At 33.6% G+C, this 21384-nt stretch overlaps 1 protein-coding gene across 4 annotated transcripts in view; it reads left to right on the top strand.

The window, feature by feature from the left end:
* VPS13C (vacuolar protein sorting 13 homolog C) overlaps positions 1 to 21384 on the top strand; it is a 177513-nt gene that overhangs the window by 41494 nt on the left and 114635 nt on the right. For all 4 annotated transcript variants that reach the window (XM_007458878.1, XM_007458879.1, XM_007458876.1 and 1 more), the window contains 9 exons: positions 1855 to 1914; positions 3083 to 3163; positions 4128 to 4185; positions 6819 to 6946; positions 8476 to 8582; positions 9160 to 9331; positions 10492 to 10554; positions 14235 to 14364; positions 14930 to 15024. In XM_007458878.1, coding sequence (XP_007458940.1) covers positions 1855 to 1914; positions 3083 to 3163; positions 4128 to 4185; positions 6819 to 6946; positions 8476 to 8582; positions 9160 to 9331; positions 10492 to 10554; positions 14235 to 14364; positions 14930 to 15024 — 894 coding nt within the window. The remainder of the gene's footprint in view (positions 1 to 1854; positions 1915 to 3082; positions 3164 to 4127; positions 4186 to 6818; positions 6947 to 8475; positions 8583 to 9159; positions 9332 to 10491; positions 10555 to 14234; positions 14365 to 14929; positions 15025 to 21384) is intronic.

Here is a 21384-nt window from a genome sequence, read left to right on the forward strand (position 1 = left end):
GGGAAAGAAGACGAAGAAAGAAAGAAAGAGAAGTAGACTATTAAACAGAAAAAGGACATTGTTACATGGAGGCCTTAAGAAGATACATGCATGCAGAGAAGTAGAGGTATACATCAGTTGAAGATCAAAGCAGAAAAATGAAAGAAAAGGTACTGGAGAAACAAAGGAAAGGGAGTCAAGGAAGCTAGTGTTTAATACACTGTTTATCCTCTGCTTGTTTCCAAAATGAATTTGAAGTAGCTTTCAATAAAAAAGAAACAATACTATAACACTTCTAAAGAAACCAGAATCTGTGTTCTGAAAGGCAGAGAGATAATTGTTCCAGAAAAATGAGACCAGCAATAGTAGTCATAAGTGAACTCACTGTTTAATGTTGAGCTTCTAAAAGACCAAATGAAAAATGCAGAATAGTCACATAGTTCCCATTGACTGATAACAGCCATTCTAAGGATGGTGTGTAGTTTCCTTAGTGTGTGCTGTTGTTTGATCCTCTGTATCTTTGCTCGGATTGTTCATATGGTTTTCTTTGCCTGCGTTATTCTTTTCCCTTAATCTGCCGGGCGATTCTATTCAGGTTTTAATAGTTTTCTCCTATATTACTGTCTTTCTCATTCTTTTATTTTTACTTCACTTTTAGAAGTTACCATTCCTTCTTTTATGCTCCCCATTATATTTTATCAAAGTACCTGTGACACATTACTGAACTGGTTATCATGTTGGTTTCCTTCTATCCAGCCTTCATTCATTGATACAATAGTACCTATATTTTAGTGTTTTTGTGATGATTAGATTAGATAGTTTGTGTAAAGCATTTGGTACATTGTCTGGCTCAGTTTCTGCTTCGACTACTACATTGACTATTATAACAACAATAATAGCAAATTTAACTCTTCCTGTATCTATACCATTCCTTCTTTCCATCTTTCCACTTAAAAACTAACTTTTATATCTAAGATAATCTTCCCATCTCTGATCTGGATCCCGTCATCCCCCATGTCCTTAGGAGCCTTTTTCCCCCTTTTCTCTCACCACCTCCAACCTTTTGCCTTTTCTTCCTTATTTCTGTCAATTTCCTTCTCGTTCCTAAATCTTCAGTCCTTCTTCTTCCCTCTTCTCCCTTCCCTACCTCCTTCTTCTAAGCATTTAAATACATTCAGGTGTCTCTTTTATATTAAAATTAAAAAGCCTCTCAACCTTCTCCCACTGCACCCAGACCCCATCTAACTATTGCCTTCTCCTTCTCTTCTTTCTAAGTTTGTGAGAAAATTCTCTACCTTTGCTATCTTTACTTCCCAACCTCCTAATGACTCCCTACCCGCTATACTCTTATTCTACTGCTCCACTGAAACTGCTCTTAACAAGTTCATCGGTAATGCCCTGGCCGCTTAAGTAAGTTTATTTTCGTTTATCTCACAGCAGCTTTTGGCATTGCTGACCATACTGACTTTGTAGAAACATGGTCATGCTGTGATTTCCATGTTCTCCTGGTTTTCTTCCTACTTGGCAATAATTATTTATTTATTTATTTATTTTTTACAAGAATGTGGGCCTTCTTCAATAGTTTATAGGCCAGCTCTCTGTTTTTATTCAAACCCAGTTCCTTCCACACACAGACACAGAGTAGCTTAGTAATTATTTTCTGAATGAATGAACTCAGTTAAATTAGAACCTCCTCAATTCCATTTTCACTGTTCCTTTGATTTTGTGATATAAATATGTAAAGAAACAGGTAACTACCATTAGCCATCATTAGCTAAATGTCTTGTTATTCCCAAGTTATTTTGTTATGGTTATTAGAACACTGTTTTGTTAATATACATACTTCATTTCAAAGTTACTTTTTTTTTCTTTTAGACTGCAAATGAACACTGGACTCCGTGCATATTAAATGAAGCAGAAAAAATTATATACAAGGTATTAGACTAGACTTTTTAACCCGGTTATTTTCCTAACTACAAACACTTAATGTATTTTCTTCAAGAAACCTTGACGGAGCAGAATATGCCATTGGAATATGAGTTAAAAGTTTTGGGTCCAGTTTTGGCTCTGCTACTTACTATGTGACCTTCTGTAATCACTTACCTATTCTGAGGTTTAGATTCTTCACCTAGAATATAAAGAAACTGAATAAAATTAATGTTCCCCAGCTTGTACTTCACGGAGCATTAGGTAATTAAGATATTATCAGATTTGTTGAAACAATATTCTCTGGTCAAGTAAGATTACTGACTAAAGTAGAAAGCTGTACATAGTTAAACAGGTATATTTTATTTTATTTTAAACTCCAGAACTTCATAGTACTTTAAATATGCTAATAAACATTGTGAATCTTTAAGAAGGATATTTAGTATGTAGCTTTCCCCACCTTTGTTCATCATAGAATCCTCTCCCCTCACCCCTCCCTTGAAACAGCCATTTGTAACCACTGGAGGAATCATGTCTTTCTTTTTTTTTTTTTAATTAATTAATTTATTTTTGGCTGCGCTGGGCCTTCGTTGCTGCGCGCGGGCTTTCTCTAGTTGCAGCAAGTGGGGGCTACTCTTCCTTGGGGTGCACGGGCTTCTCATTGTAGTGGCTTCTCTCGTTGCAGAGCACAGGCTGTAGGCACGCAGGCTTCAGTAGTTGTGGCACACGGGCTCTAGAGTGTAGGCTCAGCAGTTGTGGCGCACAGGCTTAGTTGCTCCACGACATGTGGGATCTTCCTGGAGCAGGGCTTGAACCCATGTCCCCTGATTCTTAACCACTGCGCTACCAGGGAAGTCCTGAATCATGTCTTTCTTATTCAATGAAATATTTACAGTCTGTTAAATACTAAATTCTCAATAAATATTTGATCACTGAATGAATGAATCCCCTTGGGAATAGTGTTCCTGGAAGCACAATTTAGCAAATGCTAGATTAATAATAAAGTCTCTGTATAACATACATATATTTTCCTCCATTTTTGCAATATCTCCTTTCCTTTAAAAGTTCAAAGTGGCAACTGGAGAATTTTGGGGTAGTGAACATGAGAATAATCCTTTAATATTGATTCGTAATTTCAGTGTGTTAGTTACCTGACCTTTTCCATTTTCTTCTATAGCTTATACGGCTTGATAGTCTCAGTGCCTACTGGAATGTTAACTGCGTCATGTCGTACCCGGGGTCAAGGGAACACATCTTGGTAATTTCAGTTCGTACCTTGAAGAGCTAACCACACTCCCTAGATTTGTTTTACATAGCGGTCTTTAATGAAGACAGGATATCCGTCTTTTGTTTAAGTTGTATGTAACTAAGTCAGAAGTGTGCAACACAGTTTTTGGAATCACTCTATCTTTATTTTAAAAAAAGCACTTTTGATTTTGAAGATCTTTGTGCAATCATTCACTTGACAGTGAGATGTGAACCTATACTATCACATTAAAATTGTGTTTATGGTGTTTTACACTCTCATTTTGGTGGCATTCTTGTTGCATTGTGGAGTTTCATATGAGAATGATTACTTGAAGAGTATTGTAAAGAAAGGTGATACCTTTCAGATCTAAAAAATGTGCTCTTCGCAAATGTTTTAAGCATTTGTGATGATGCATTCTTGAATAGTGAACGATTGATTCAAAACTAAATGTGCTAAGCCAGTCTTAGTCATGTTTATTTACTTAGAGAAAGGAAGAACAGTTGAATTATCTGAATTGAATTAATTCCAAGATTCTATCTTTTATTTCTCAGAAAGATATTATAACGTTAGGTTAATTTGCCTTTGTCTAGAAAGTGTTTTGAGAGCCTAATTCATGGATGTGTGTGTGTGTGTGTGTGTGTGTGTGTGTGTGTGTGTGTGTATATATGTGTGTATATATGTATGTACACACATACACATTTTAAGTCAGAGGGGAACACAGCCTTAAAATCTTGTTTCCAGATATTTAGAATTTATAAAAATTATCTACTAAAGTAATATTTTAAAGAAATATATCTGTAAATAGTGCTCAGTGTTTTCTTATGGACTAATAATTGCGAAGATGGGAATAAAGATATTGATTTAGGACCAAATTTGTGTGTGTGTGTGTGTGTGTGTGTGTGTGTGTGTGTGTGTCTCTGAATATGTATGCATTTTCTTTTCCATTCTCATATAATTCAAATTTTTTGTTTAGGGTCAGCTGAAAAGTGAAATTCTTACAAGTAGCAATATACCCCCAAACCATCAATACAGTAAGTAATGGTAAACGTTTATTTCATGTTATAAGAAGCATGGAATTAAATACTTTATTTTAAACTACTTTTTCTGATAAAGTTATTTTGACAAAGAGAAAGAATTAATTTTTTATGTTAGTTTTATGATACAGCATATTTGGTATATAATTTAGTATTTAGAAATAGATTATAACACTTATACCGCTGGAGAGTGAGAAGGGCAATGTGGCTGTAGTTCACTTCCAACAGTTAACCCCCTTGACCTCCACGTTTTCTTCCTACCTTGTTATTGTCTACTTTGTTTTAGGAATTAGGTTTTCTTTTCTTAGTTTAATAACGAAATCTCTGAGATCTTGATGTTCAGGATCTGAGCATGTCACTATTGCAGTGTTAAGACAGACTGACTACTCCAGAGATTTTTTTTTTTAATGAAGTATAGTTGATTTACAATATTATGTTAGTTTCAGGTGTACAGCATAGCAATTCTGTATTTTTACAGATTATACTCCATTATGGATTATTATAAGATAGTGGGTATAATTCCCTGTGCTATACAGTAAATCCTTATTGCTTATCTATTTTATGTATAGCAGTTTGTATCTGTTAATCCCATAACCCTAATTTGTCCCTTCTCCTTCCCTCACCTCTTTGGTAATCACAAGTTTGTTTTCTACATCTGTGAGTTGTTTCTCTATTGCATATACATTCATTTGTATTATTTTTTAGCTTACACATATAAGTGATATCATATATTTGTCTTTCTCTGTCTTATTTTACTAAGCATAATATTCTTTAGGTTCATCCACATTGCTGTAAATGGCAGTATTTGATTCTTTTTTATGGCTGAGTAATATTCCATTGTATATATGTACCACATCTTAATCCATTCGTCTGTTGATGGGCACTTGGGTTGCTTCCATGTCTTGGCTATTGTAAATAATGCTGCTCTTAACATTGGGGTGCATGTATCTTTTCAAATTAGTGTTTTTATTTTTTCAGGATATATACCCAGAAGTGGAATTGCTGGGTCATATGGTAGTTCTATTTTTTTTTTTTTGAGGAACCTTCATATTGTTTTCCATGGTGGCTGCACCAATTTACATTTCCCACTGACAGTGCACAAGGGTTCCCCTTTCTTCACATCCTCTCCAGCATTTGCTATTTGCAGACTTTTTGATGGTATCCATTCTGACAGGTGTGAGGGGGTACCTCATTGTTGTTTTGATTCATATTTCTCCAGAGATCTTTTTTAAGTAAGCTTTTCTATCTCTTGGCAGCCTCACCTTTACTTATTTTTAAATAGATCTCTAACAAAGCTGCCTCTGTATTTATCCCATTCATTTTCTCCATTTCAGTTTTGTTCTAAAGATGCTATTCTTTTGTTTTTATTTAGTGTACCTCTTGATGTTTGTTCTCAGCTTTCATGTCAATGTTCTTCTATACTCCATACTACTCTCGTTCACTGTTGTTTTCTTCTTATTCTTTTATAGCTAATTGCCTTTATATGAGAGCGGGCTGGCACTTTCTCTTTATGTCCACAAACCTCTCTATTAAACGATGACAGAATTTTCGGATACTGTTAGTTCATGAGAGCATTTAGTTTCACTCATGAAAGAACTTGTCCAGAAAAATCTACAACTTTATTCTGAGACATGTTTCATTTATAAATAACCTCTAAATAAGTTAAAAGTTTTATACAGTCTTAGGCAAATTGTAAATACTATAAGATACCACAATTTATATAATTTTACTACTATTTGCAATTAAAATTTATTACATTAGTTTGCTCTGTCATCTTCCCTAATACGCTTTTTCACTACTTCTCAACTTCAAAAATATTGCCTTTAGTTGAATCTAAGATGATATATGTAATGATCATTTTGAAAATTTTAAAGTAGTAGGCAATTTTTTTCTGGGTAATATGAATTTCATTCATGATTCTGTTCCTAAATTCTGACTATGATTAAATAATATGGAAAGTAATCAAATTTTGTTTCCTACTTTGTATTAGTATTTTTTTGGGGGGGGGCGTGTCAGGCAATACTTTATAATTATTTTTAAAATTTTTATTGGAATGTAGTTGATTTACAATGTTGTGTTAGTTTTAGGTGTACAACAAAGTGAATCAGTTATACATATACAGATATCCACTCTTTTTTAGATTCTTTTCCCATATAGGCCATTACAGAGTATTGAGTAGAGTTCCCTGTGCTATACAGTAGGTTCTTATTAGTGATCTGTTTTATATATAGTAGTGTGTGTATGTCAATCCCAATCTCCCAATTTATCCCTCCCCCTGTATTGTTATTTTTAATGATTACTACAATCATTAAATGTCTTATAGCAAGGAAGGGAAACATAATTTTACACAGACTGTGAATAACCAAGATTAGATTGTCTATATTTTGTACATTTCTTACTTAGAAGCATAGAGCACCAGTTTCCTCTTTGGAGATTCCACTTTTACATTGAGTTTGACAGTTTGTATTATGCAGATAAGTAGATGCTTAAATAGTTTTTGGTAGTGATTTTTTTACATATTTTTGATCATTTTTCTTTACTTTCAAAGTAACAGTGTTCTCATAATTATTTACAGTTGCTCATATGTAAGGGCATGTAAATATATCTTACGTCTTCCCATGTTATATAAGTTTTCCAGCCAGTATCAGCCTCTGCAAAACTCTACATGAATCCTTGTGCAGAAACAGAGCTCAAAGCACCTAAACTTGATTGGAACATAGAAGTACAAAATATTGCCATTGAATTGACCAAACCTCAGGTAAGATTCATTTGGGTATTTATAGCTTTGATTAACCTTGAATTTCAGTGGGCTTTTGTCCTCTGTGATTATTCCTTCTCCAGTGCTCTGGTGGTTCTTTTGGTTTGTTATGTTGAGATTTGATATATCTCCTAAAAATAGATTATATGTGTATTTTAAAAAGAAAATAAATACCATATATAAGAAATAGTTTTCCTTCATTTTATCTTATTGGTGGAGAATCTTACCAAATTATAGTGAATGACATGGTTCCCATTTAATTCCCAATTCTTGATGGAGGGTTTTAATAGTTTTTTTTCTTCTTCAGATTTTAATAGCAGACACTCTTACATTAAATATTGTTCACTTAATTTTTAGAATAGCTATGTTGGCAACCTTCTTTTCCTTCACTTGTTTCTCAAATTTGGTTATGTGCCTAAGGAGTTTGGATAAGACATCTGGAGAACTGGAAGTGAAAGGAGGATGGGAGATTTAGCTAATTGAGCTTTTAGCCCAGTGCAGTCCAGTACAAATATAATGCAAGTCATATGGGTAATTTTAAGTTTTCTAGGTGTATTAGCAAAATAAAGAAAAGAGGAAAACAATTACTAAAATGAATAACATTTTATTTAACATACCCAAAATATCATTTCAACATGTAATCAAAATTAAAAATTGTTACAATATTTTATATTTTTATTTTTTTCTTAAGTCTTCAAAATCTGGGGTTTATTTTATACTTACAAATACATTTAAGTTCAGACTATCCACATGTTAAGTACGAAATAGCCGTGTGGTAACTCTTAGGTAGAGCTGCGTTAAGAAAAAATGGAAAAGAAGCTGGACTTCCCCTTTCTTTATTTTGCCTGTAGTTGTGTGTGTGTGTGTGTGTGTGTGTGTGTGTGTGTGTGTGTGTGTGTGTGTGTGTCTCCCTCTATCTGTAGAGAGAGGCACATAAAGGTGTTGTGTGTGTGTGTGTGTGTGTGTGTGTGTGTGTGTGTGTGTGTGTGTGTGTGTGTTTCCCTCCATTTGAGCTGTTTACCATATACACACAGAGTTGTTCTATTGGTGGTTAAGATGGGTGGTTAAATAGCTTTATCTTGCTTTAGTTACGCAGTAATTTTCTGGAGCAATTTGAAATTCAGCTTATAGATAGCCACTGCTTGAAATGATGGTCCAGAGGAAAATGTGTAGTTTTAGGAATCAGCATGTTTCATGTTAGTAGTTACAGATACTGTATTTCATTGGTTCTAAGATTTACATTTATTTCACACTTTAATATATTTGAAAATAGGATGTATATTATTATTGGTGGTATGACAGTTTAATTGGCAGTACCGTTTTCTTTTGTAGTAGAACTTAAAAATTATCTTACAACTTATAATCATTGTTGTCTTAAATCTGATGAAATATATTATTGAATTACCAGACAACTATGATATTCATGGTTCAGAGAGTTTGAAGTCTCACTATACTGAAAATATAACAAAATTTGGTGTTTATTCATGTGTGTGATGTAACAAACGTTAACTTGGTTTTTGTTTTAATAGTACTTAAGTATGATTGACCTTTTGGAATCAGTGGATTATATGGTTAGAAATGCTCCTTACAGGAAATATAAGCCTTATTTACCACTTCATACCAATTGTCGACAGTGGTAAGTTAGAATTTTTAAAAAAATGTTTTATGAGAACCATGTAATCATATAGTTAGGGACTCTCAGAGCTAAGAGACCTTTAAAGCCATGTAATGAAGCCACTTAATTTTTTTAGAGACATGAGAGGGATATCTTTTATATTATGTCCTTGTTACTTTTTTTTTTTTTTAATAAACACGTTCTCTTGTACTCCTGCTCCTAGATTATTCCCAAATTCTTAACTCAGTATTCAAGATTTTCAACTTCTTTTTGATCTTATTGCCCTTCAGTAATGGATATGAACTCCAATGTGGCAACCATATTGGGATACTGTTAATTTCACACAACATGTCATTTTGTGTCTTTATGATTTTGCTTTGGCATATCCTCTTCCTGGAGTGGTTTGCTCCATTCATAATCTATTTAAATCAGAGAATTGAAGTACTGGGGAATAGAAATGTTATCGCTGAGCTTTTATAGGAATACAGTTAATAAGAACAAAAAGAGTAACAGTGTAGCTCTAAAACATCAAAGCTATTTTCCTGCTGTTTCTTAAACCTTCATATTCAAATGTGCATTAACAAAATTTGATTTTCAGGTGGAAATATGCAATTGATTCTGTTCTTGAAGTTCACATAAGAAGGTATACACGGATGTGGTCATGGAGTAACATAAAAAAACACAGGCAATTGCTCAAGAGTTATAAAAGTGCCTACAAAAATAAGCTAACCCAGACTAAAGTCCCAGAAGAAATACAGAAACAAATTCAGGTATATCTTGCATATATTGGTGAGAGCTATTATTTGTTAAATCATCCTTTAATGTTAATTTAATTTAATTTAAATTTAAATATAATTTTAGAAAGAACAGAACTGAGCTCTTTTTGAGAGAATTGTATGGAAAATGCAGAGTATTTTTCCCCCTGTTATTTCCTTTGAAAAAAAGCTTCCTAATATCAGGGTACTTGTAAACTATTTGGAGAAATGTGTTTGGTTTTTATAATAATGTTTAGAAAATCAGTTTCAGAGCTGTTCAAATATGTGTTTAATATTAGCTAGATGTGTATTGTTAGTTTTGTTAGTGGCTTTTTTTTTAAGAGTTCAAAGTATTATATGTAAAACATAGTTCTTATCCTCAAGATAGGAGTCTTATTTACTCCCTTCTGAAATACAGAAAAACAAATAATTTGCTTAATATCATCTGATCTTGATTATATCACTGTTTTTGCTACAAATTCATAACATAAAGAGTTAATCGAATTGTTATTCTGAAATATATAACAATCACTAATATTATATATTAGAAAAAGCATCAAGTTTCTCAGTATCTTAGATCTGGTATTCTCATGTATAAAATGGAAACAGTATCTGTCTTACAGAGTTGTGAGAATTGCATGAAATAACACATAGAGCATGTGACACACAGGTCACCCACTACATGTTAGATTCCTCTTACATAAATTCCCCAAGTTGGTTTCTGCTTTAGTGTACTTGATTTGAAGAATTTTACATTCTTAAATTTTGTGTTTTATTAAGGTGCCTTTAGTACAATGATTGTGAAATAACACAGAAAAGGGGGAATCAGAAGTAACAACCATAAGGCTAATACCTAAAACAGGTCCCCCTCCTAAATATTTTTGTTTCCATTTGCATGTATGGCTATGTCTGTATTATAGTGGTCTCATTAAAATTCTTATTTTCATATTGTATTTAACAAGCATTTACTTTCTTGGAAAATTGTTTCTCACATTGCAAAAAAGTAAAAATGTAAAAGCCAAGTGTACATTCAAATTTATATATATTATACTTTCAATAGATCACAAATGCTGTTTGTTCATGGACTAGAATAAGCCTAGAAATGATAGAAGAAAAAAATTTTTTTAATCTAAATGACCATTTTCTTTGTTTACAAGTGTCTCTTTGTTTTTTAGGATTTGGAGAGGCCACTAGATGTTTTTAACATAATTTTAGCAAGGCAACAAGCACAAGTTGAGGTAATCTTTTTTTCTTTTTCTTTCTTCATGATAATTTTTTTCTTTTTAAACTAGAGTATATTTGCTTTGCAGTATTGGGTTAGTTTCTGCTGTACAACGAAGTGAATCAGCTGTATGTATACATACATCCCCTCCCTCTTGGACCTCTCTCCTATCCCCCCCATCCCACCCATCTAGGTCACCGCAGAGCACTGAGCCAAGCTCCCTGTGCTATACAACAGGTTCCCACTATCTATCTATTTCACCCATGGTAGTGTATATATGTCAATCATTTTTATTAGCTGATTTTATGTTTTAAACATGTTAATACTACTCCTTTAAACCTGGGATCAAGAAATTTAAGTTTCATAGGAAGTTGTTTAGATTTACTCACATGAGAATAAAGGTTGAGTTTTCATGTCTTAATTTAGTCTCAGGAGAAAATTAATTGGAATATTGGAGGAAAAAACCCCACTAATATGAAGGGGCAAATTTTCTAATTTTATAACTAAAAATTTGCTAACCCCCCCCAAAAGAAAGTAAGTAAAAGTCATCCATAATCCTAGCAACACAGAATGCTGGTGTTAACATTTTGATATGTAGGCTTCTAGTTTTTCTCTCATGCATATGTACCTAGTTAGTTATGCTTTGTATCCCCCATTTCTTTCCCTTTATTTCCTCTTCCCTCCCTTCCTTCCTCCTTTCTTTAACCCATTTTCTTTTTTTCCCTCCTTCCCTCCTTCTCTCCCTCTTCTCTTCCTTTCTTTTTTTTCTAAAATTGGACTCAATCTGTTTGTAATGTTTTGTAATTGCTGACTTATTCCACTTGGTACCTTGTCCTCATTGTTCCATGTCATTTCTATTATTCTGTAACATGACTTTTTTGGTAAACAAAAAAATAAATTATAAGTGCAATAAACTCATTGTAGAAAAGTTAGAAAATAAAGATCCACAAAAAAAGAAAATAGAAATACCCATTATCTCACACACTAAAGATAACTACTGTTAATACCTTTTTGTGTATTCTTCCAGTCTTTTTTATAGTCATAGATCTTTATACACATACTCATTTTTTTAAATGGGATTAAAGCATATGCACTTGTTCATTCATATACTTAGTAAATGCTCATTGAGTGCCTGTTGTACTAGCATAATAGTTAAGAATGTAGACTTGGGAGTCAGATGGTCTGGATTCTAATCCCAGCTTTGCTATCCGCTACTTGTTGGACCTTGGGTTGACTATTTAACCTGCCAGTGCCTCAGTTTCCTCATTTGTAAAACAATATTAATTCACAGTACCTACATCATAGGGTTATTGTGTAGAGTACCTGATAAACCATATAAACCACTTAGACTGTTATGTGCCTGGCACAATTCTACGCACATAATTATGTACATCTCATCACCCTTGCCATATTCTGTTTGTTAGAAACGAGTCACAGGTCATGCCCACACTCAAGGGAAGGGGACTTTCCAGGGTAAGAACACCAGGAGGGAGAAGTTTTAGGGCAGGTGGGGGATGAGTACAACATGTGAAAAAAAAAAAAGTGAGGAAACTCACTATTGAGAAGGTCACTTCTCCAAGTGTTGACTTCCCTCCACCATCTGCCTACTTTGCTAACTTCTCAGAGTCTGTGGTAGAGGCTTTTTATGTTTTGTCCAGAATTTTTTGTTGTAATAAGCAATGAAGGATGTGTTGTAGAGGGCTTAGGCCATCATGGAACTGAAAGTTCATCATTGGATTTAGCCGTAAAGAAATCATTTAAAGAGCAAGTTTTATAGAATAGTATGGGTAGAAATTTGATAGGAATGAGAAGAAGTGGAAGAGGAGGAATTGGAGAGACTAAGTACAGTCAGGATACTTCACTGTAAGTGGAAAGCAAGATAAAGGGAGTGGCAACTCATGGGGATTGTGGAGTCAAGAAAAGGTTTTGTAAGTTGCTTTTCTTTCTTAAAAAAGTTAGTGTTCCGTTTTATATAGTATTCCATAGAATTGTTTATCCAACATAATTTTAAATAACTGACTAGTATTCAGTTCTGTTCGTATACCAGAATTTGCTTACTATTTCCCACTGGTTATATTTGATTATAAATGACACTACAATGAGGAGCCTTGTCTTTACATTTTCTCAAACGTCTCTTATTTTCTTAAGGACAAATTCCCCAAGGTGGGGCAGAGAGTGTGAATATTTTAAAAGGTATTTGCTGCTACTGTGGATTTGTTCCTACGAATTAGAGAAACATTTTGCCAGACGAAACAGATAATTCTGATCCTCCCTAAATTAAGTTGCTTCAGTTTAATTGGGTGTTCTTAATACTGCTTATCAGTTGCTTCAAAATTGAAGGAAGAAGATAAATTATTGGATGCTGTGGCTAAAGGATGGGATGTAGATGAAGAGAAGGCAATTAGATTCATCCAAGATTGATGTTTTTTCATTATAGTGGGAAATCTGCAGGGCCAGAGAGTTTAAAATGTAGGCAGAGGATTGGATGAAGTTATTTACCTTGGCCTCTTAGCTGGACAGGGAAGGGAAGTGAAGGCAACAGAGGTGGTATTTAGGAAAACGTGAAAGGGTTTTGCATACCTCTTCGTATTAAATTTTATACACATTTAAAAATTTATGGTCTCATAGATATATTTTACTGTGAAAAATAAAAACGCACACTAATCTTCTATGCTAGGAGAATAAAGTTAAATATTATTTCATATAAAATATAAACTAATCAGCTATATATTTTTTTACCCATTACATTTCTGACTGCTGAAAATAGATTAAGCTTGACAAAAGTTAGAGCTGAGATATAACTGTGGACCATCAGTGATTTTGTGGGCAGATATAGACCTATGCCCCTATTATTTGTTTAATGTCTACTTGTTAAAGATAACTTATTTAACTTAGTTTAAACTGAGTTGTTAATCACACTTATTCTCTTTACTATAGAATTCAGCTCTTTAACTTGTCTTTTGGATTATTTCACTTTTTGGTACACACAGAAGCTTGCAGTATGTTACCAATTTACTACCAATTTAAAATATTTTAAAGTTAAAGTGGGAAAATTATTTACTTATTCAGGAAATGAGAAGATAGAGTCTAAATTATTTAAGCCCTATATTCTCTTCATCCTTTTGTTTTCCACTTTTGAGTTATTCGTCTGTATTTTACTGAAAAGTGGGTAAAGACAAGAAGCAGCAGATAATCAAGCCAGGATTTGTTGAGAAACAGGATGAAATGAGATTTGAGGACTTCCTAATTTTATTTATATTCTGTCCCCCAAACATGTGCATAGTTAGCAAGTCAACAGTGTATGTGAATTATGAAATAGGATTGTTAAATTTTATTTTTGAGTGTGGAAGTGTCTTCCTTTTAGGGAACTTTTCATTTTAAAAATCTGCTGTCATAGTAGCTCCTTACCTTGTAAATTTGGAAGACACATTGCTCAGAAGAATTTTACTTGAAACCTTAACTTACTCACAAAATGCAACTTCGTCAGAAAGCTATCAGTAGGTGTGACAAGTATGTAAATTAATAGACTGTATTAACCAAATAACGTTGAGAGTCGTTTCAGAAGGAACTAGCTTTATTGACTGCTTTTAACTTAACTTAGTGTTAAAAAAATTAACCATTGTTCTTACCTGGCTACACCTGAAATTGAAGAGGGCATTTATTCTTTAATTAAATTTTTTAATTTTTATTTTTTAGGTGATTCGATCTGGGCAAAAATTAAGGAAAAAGTCTACTGACAGAGGCGAGAAACGTGGAGGCTGGTTTAGTGGGTTTTGGGGTAAGAAGGAATCTAAGAAAAAAGATGAAGAATCTTTGATTCCTGAAAGTAAGTTCCAAGTCAGATAGTTTATTGTGCACTGATAAGGAAAAAATATATAAATTATGTTTTAGCCAGTTAGTTGAATTTTATTTCATAACATTTTTGAAATAAAAGTAGCTTAGTATAGTAAACATATAAACAAATACATCAGGATGGAACATTCCCATGTTTGTTTAACTAAAATAAAACTTTGAATTTTTGAGAAAAGTTATTTGTGTGAAATTTTAAAACTTGAAATTCAGAAATCTCACAGGTAGCATTCCTTGTTACTTTTTTACATGGATATTTAATTAGATGTTTCACTTAATTTTTAAAATACTTAGGGAATTATAAAATTGTTGTGTGACACCTGAATTCCCTTAATGGTGTCTCTTTGCATTTTCTTGACCTAAATAAGCAAATACATGATGTTTAACAAGTCAAAATAGTATATTAGAGGAAATTACTTTGCTGCTTTTGCTTTAGCATTTGTGTCTATTGATTTTAGGCCACTTGTTAGTTTGGTTTGATTTTTTTTATTGTATCTGTAAGACTGAAGCAATTGATTTCTTAAAATATTATCTTTTTGTAGCTATTGATGACCTTATGACCCCAGAGGAAAAGGATAAGCTCTTCACGGCTATTGGTTATAGTGAGAGCACCCACAACCTAACTTTACCCAAGCAGGTAATTATTTAGGTGGTAATTATTTAGGTGGTTTCATTTTTCTGTGTTATCTTGAATTGGGTTAAACAAGTTATTGATTTTTAAAGTAACTAATAAAATACGTTACAGTTTGTTTCTGCTTTACTTTTTGTTAAATGTTTCAGTCAGACCTTACCAATTAAAACTGTCTCCAACTTTAGATTTAGTTGCTTTAATGAATGTGAGAATAACCTGATAAAAAGTACTTATTATAGAGGTAAATTGTCTTTTAAAAATTTTATCTTAAAAAATCTGTGTGTGTGAAATGTAACTCATGTATAAAAGAGTCATCAAAACCAAAATGTATTGCTCATTTGATGTGTCATAAAGAACAGCAGTGTAATTTACTATCGGTTAAATTATAGACTGTGCAATAGGTAGGGCATTATTGTGAGATCTATCTCTGTTCTTTCACTGTGTGTATTTTGCTCACTTTCATCGTTGTGTAGGTATTTTCATTTGAAAATAACACAACTTATTTATTCATACTTTTGTTTATGGGCATTTGGGTTGTTTTTGTTTTTTGGTTGTTATGCTGCTGTTAACTTCTTGTAAATGTCTTTTAGTGGGCATATGAGATTTTCTGCTCAGTATACCCTTAGGAGTAGACTTGGTGTATCATAGGATATGAGTATGTTTAATAGATTCTACTAAATACTTTTCCAATGTGAAAAACATTTCCATCAGTGGTATATGAGGATTCTTATTGTTCCACATCTTTACCAACTCTTACCATCATCAGTCTTTTAAATTTATCCATTCTAAATGGTGAGTATGTAGTATTTCATTGTGGTTTTAATTTGTGTTTTCTGGATGACTGAAGAGGTTTTTCACTTTCTTGTACTGTTGTAGGCCTGATAGATATCCTCTTTTGTGAAGTAGCTTTTGAGTCTCTTGTTCATTATTGGGTTGTCTTTTTCTTATTGGTTTGTAGGAGTCTTTTATGTGTTTGTTAAATTACATTACATCCCTAGAAATTAGTCATTTTATAACTGGAAGTTTGTACCTTTGACTGCCTTCACCAATTTCCCCCATACCCTGCTCCCTGTTCCTGGCAACCACCAGTCTATTCTCTGGTCTTTTTAGATTCCACATATAAGTGAGACCGTACAGTATTTGTCTTTCTCTGTTCGACTTACTTTACTTAGCATAATGTCCTCAAGCTACATCCATGTTGTAGCAGGATTTCCTTCCTTTTTATGGCTAAATAATATTCCATTGTGTATATCCACACCACTTTTTCTTTATTTTTCATCAGTCAGTGGACACCTAGGTTGTTATAATGTCTTGGCTGTTGTGAATAATGCTTCAGTGAACATGGGAGTGCACATATCTCTTTGAGGTATTGATTTCATTTTCTTCAGATAAATATCCAGAAGTGGAGTTGCTGGATCATAAGGTACTTCTCTATTTAGTTTTTTGAGGAGCCTCCTCAGTGGTTCTTATAGTGACTATACCAATTTACATTCCCACCCACAGTGTACAAGCATGGGAATATAAATTGGTACAGAATAATAGCCATTCTAAAAGGTGTGAGGTGATATCTCATTGTGATTTCTTATTTTTTTTCCTAAAGAACACTGGCAAATGTATTTCCCTCCGTATGAAGTTATTAATGTTTTTTAGTTGAAGTATAGTTGATTTACAATATTATATTAGTTTCAGGTGTACATCATGGTGATTCAGTATTTTTATAGATTATGCTCCATTTAAAGTTCTTACAAAATAATGACTATATTTCCCTGTGATGTACAATATATCCTTGTTGCTTATTATTTTATATATAATAGTTTGTACCTTTTAATTTCCAAACACCTTTTGTGCCCATCCCCCTTTCCCTTGCCTATCTGGTAACCACTAGTTTGTTCTCTATGTCTGTTGATGGACATTTAGGTTGCTTCCATATCCTAGCTATTGTACGTATTACTGCTGTGAACATTGGAGTGCGTGTATCTTTTTGAATTAGTGTTTTCGTTTTCTTCAGATACACACCCAGGAGTGGAGCTGCTGGATCATATGACAATTCTACTTTCAGTTTTCTGAGGAACGGCTATACTGTTTTCCATAGTGGCTGCACCAATTTACATTACCACCAATAGTGTAGGAGGGTTCCCTTCTCTCCACACCCTCTTCAACATTTGTTTGTTATTTGTGGACTTTTTGATAATAACCATTTTGACAGGTGTGAGGTGATATCTCATTTCAGTTTTGACTTGCATTTCTCTGATGATTAGCCATGTTGAACTTTTTTTCATGTGTCTTTTGGCCATCTCTATCTTCAGTGAACAAAGTGTCTACTCAGGTGTTCTTCCCATTTTTTTAATCAGGTTAGTTGTCTTTTGATATTGAGTTGTATGAGTTGTTTATATATTTTGAATATTAACCCCTTATTGGTAATATCACCTGAAAATATTTTCCCTTATATGGTAGGTTGCCTTTCCATGTTGTCAGTGGTTTCCTTTGCTCTACAAAAGCTTTTAAGTTTAATAGGGCCTGTTTGTTTATTTTTGCTTCTGTTTCTTTTGCCTTAGGAGACAGATCAAAAAAATATTGCTGCGATTTGTGTCAGAGAATATTCTTCCTGTGAATGTTCTTCTGTGAGTTTTATGGTTTCAGGTCTTACATTTAGGTGTTCAGTCCATTTTGAGTTTTTTTTTGTATGTGGGGTGAGGAAATGTTCTAATTTCATTCTTTTACATGTACTGTCCAGTTTTCCCAGCATCACTTATTGAAGAGATTATCTTTTCTCTATTGTATATTCTTCCCTCTTTTGTCATAGATTAATTGACTGTAAGTGTGTGGGTTTATTTCTGGGCTCTCTATTCTGTTCTGTTGATCTCTGTATCTGTTTTTATGCAGGTACCATACTGTCTTGATTACTGTAGCTTTGTAGTATACTCTGAAATCAGGTAGCGTGATACCTCTAGCTTTGTTCTTTTTTCTCAAAATTACTTTGGTAATTTGGAGTCGTTTATGGTTCCATATAAATTTTGGAATTATTTGTTCTAGATCTGTGAAAAATATCATGGGTACTTTGATAGAGATGACATTAAATCGGTAGATTGCTTTGGGTAATATGGCCATTTTAACAATACTAATTCTTCCAATTTAAGAACATGGGTTATCTTTTCATTTCTTTGTATCATCTTCAATTTCCATTATCGGCATTTTATAATGTTCAGAGTGTAGGTCTTTCACCTTCTTGGTTAAGTTTATTCCTAAGCTATTTTATTCTTTTTGATGTGATTTTAAATGCAATTGTTACCTTGCATTCTCTTCCTGATCATTCATTACTAGTGTATAAAAAAGCAACAGATTTCTGTTTATTAATCATGTATCCTGCAACTTTACTGAATTCATTTATTCTAAGAGTTTTTAGGTAGAGGCTTTAGGCTTTTCTATACATAGTGTAATGTCATCTGAAAACATTGATAGTTTTACTTCTTCCCTTCCAATTTAGATACCTTTTATTTCTTTTTCTCATCTGATGGCTGTGGTTAGGACTTCCAATGGTATGTTAAATAGAATTGGTGGGAGTGGGCATTCTTGTCTTGTTCCTGATTTTGGAGGAAAAGCTTTTAGCTTTTTGGCATTGAGTATGATGTTAGCTGTGGGTTTGTCATAAATGCTCTTTATTATGTTAAGATTATGTTCCAATTGTACCAACTGTGGTGAGAGTTTTGTCATGAATGGATGTTGAATTTTGTCAAATGCTTTTTCTGCATCTGTTGAGATGATTATGTGATTCTTATCCTTCCTTTTGTTAATGTGGTGTATCATATTGATTGATGTGCGAATATTGAACCATCCTTACATCCTTGGAATAAATCCTACTTGATCATGGTGTATGACCCTTTTTATATATTGTTGAATTCAGTTTGCTAATATATTGTTGAGGACTTTTGCAACAATATTCATCAGAGATATTGGCCTGTAGTTTTCTTTTTTTTGTATGGTTTTGGTATCAGGGTATTGGTGGCCTCAGAGAATGAATTTGGGAGTGTTCCTTCCTCTTCAGTTTTTTGGAATAGTTTGGGAAGGATAGGTGATAACTCTTCTTTATATGATTAGTAGAATTTCTCTATGAAGCTGTTTTATTCTGTACTTCTGTTTGCTGGGAGATTTCTGGTTACTAACTCAATTTTACTACTAATGGTCAGTCTGTTCAGGTTGTTTCTTCCTGATTCAGTCTTGGAAGGTTGTATGTTTCTAGAAATTTGTCCATTTCTTCTAGAAAAGTTGTCTAATTTGTTGGCATAAAACTGTTCATAGTATTCTCTTATGATTTTTTGCATTTCTGTGATAATGGTTGTTATTTCTCCTCTTCCATTTCTTGTCTTGTTTGTGTGGGTTCTCTCTTTTCACCTTGGTGAGCCTAGTTATTGGTCTCTATTTTATTTATTTCCTCTCTGATCTTTATTATGTTCTTCCTTCTGCTGACTTTGGTCTTTGTGTCTTCTTTTTCTTATTACTTTAGATGGTAAGTTTGGTTATTTGAGATTTTTCTTATTTCTTAAGGTAGGCCTGTATTGATATAAACCTCTCTCAGAACTGCTTTCATTGCATGCCATAGATTTTGGAGAGTTATGTTTCCGTTTTTGTTTGTCTGGAGATATTTTATGATTTCCTCTTTGATTTCTTCATTGACTTTTTGGTTTTTGAATAGCATATTGTTTAGTCTCCATGTGTTCATGCTTGTCTGCCTTTGCTTCCTGTAGTTGATATCTAGTTTCATACCACTGTGCTTGGAAGAATTGCTTGATATGATTTCTGTCCTCTTAAATTTGTTGAGACTTGTTTTGTGGGCTAGCATATGATATATCATGGAGAACATTCCATGTGCATTTGAAAACAATGTGTATTTTTCTGTTTTTGGATGGAATGTCCTATAGATATCTATTAAGTCCATCTGGTCTGTTGTGTCATTTAAGACCACTGTTTCCTCATTGATTTTCTGTCTAGATGATCTGTCCATTGATGTAAGTGGAGTGTTAAAGTCCCCTACTATTATTGTATTATTGTCAGTTTCTCCCTTTATGTCTGTTAATATTTGCTTTATATATCTCGGTGCTCCTGTATTTGGTGTATATATGTTAATGAGTGTGATATTCTATTTTTGTATTGATCTCTTTTTCATTATATAATGCCTTTCTTTGTCTTTTTTAAATAGACTTTGTTTCAAAGTCTGTTTTTTCTGATATGAGTATTGCTTCCCTCGATATCTTGTCATTTCCATTTGCGTGAAATATCTTTTACCATCCCCTCACTTTCAGTCTGTGTGTGTCTTTAGCTCTGAAGTGAGTTTCTTGTAAGCAGCATAAAGATGGGTCTTGTTTTCTTATCCAACCAGCCATCCTTTGTCTTTGATTGGAGCATTTAGCCTATTAACAGTTAAAGTAATTGTTGATAGGTGTGTACTTATTGCCTTTTTGTTACTTGTTTTCCAGTGTTTTTGTAGTTCTTCCCTGTTCTTCTTCTTTTAGTTTCTTCCCTTTTGGTTTGATTATTTTCTTTAGTGCTGTGCTTATGTTCTTACTCTGTATTTTTTGTATATCTATTGTAAGTTTTTGATTTTTGGTTACCGCAAGGTTCACGTTTGTTGACCTATAACTATATTTACTTGTTCTAAATAGGAAGTCATTTAAGCTCAAGCACATTGTAAGTGATACACATTTTTTTCTCCCCTCCTTCACATTTTGTGTTTTTGATGTCATATTTTACATTTTCATGTTTATCCCTTTACTGATTGTTGTAGTTATAGTTGATTTTATAATTTTTTTCTTTTCATCTCCATGATAGCTTAATTGATTGATCCTCAGCCTTTACTATGTATTTGCCTTTACTAATGCACTTCCCTTACTACCTGATTCTATGTGGGTCTTTCTTAAAGCCTTGGTTTTGCAGGAGTATTTTTGCAAGTCTGCAGTTAGTTTTCAATGAACATTGTTTACATGTAGACTTTTTTTTTTTTTTTTTGCGGTACACGGGCCTCTCACCGTTGTGGCCTCTCCCGTTGCGGAGCACAGTCTCCGGACGCGCAGGCTCAGCAGCCGTGGCTCACGGGCCTAGCCACTCTGCGGCATATGGAATCTTCCCGGACTGGGGCATGAACCCGTGTCCCCTGCATCGGCAGGCGGATTCTCAACCACTGCGCCACCAGGGAAGCCCTGTAGACATATTTTGATGTGTTCATATTGGGTAGTTGAGTTCATTTCACATCCTCCTACTCTGCCATCTTGATCTTCTCCCTCACTGTGGTTTTGAATTGCATTTCCCTGATGATTAGTGATGTTGAGCATCTTTTTATATACCTGTTGGCCATTTGAATATCCTCTTTGGAAA

This window comes from Lipotes vexillifer, unplaced genomic scaffold (assembly GCF_000442215.2).
Source record: "Lipotes vexillifer unplaced genomic scaffold, Lipotes_vexillifer_v1.1 scaffold102, whole genome shotgun sequence".
Classification (NCBI taxonomy): Eukaryota; Metazoa; Chordata; class Mammalia; order Artiodactyla; family Lipotidae; genus Lipotes; species Lipotes vexillifer.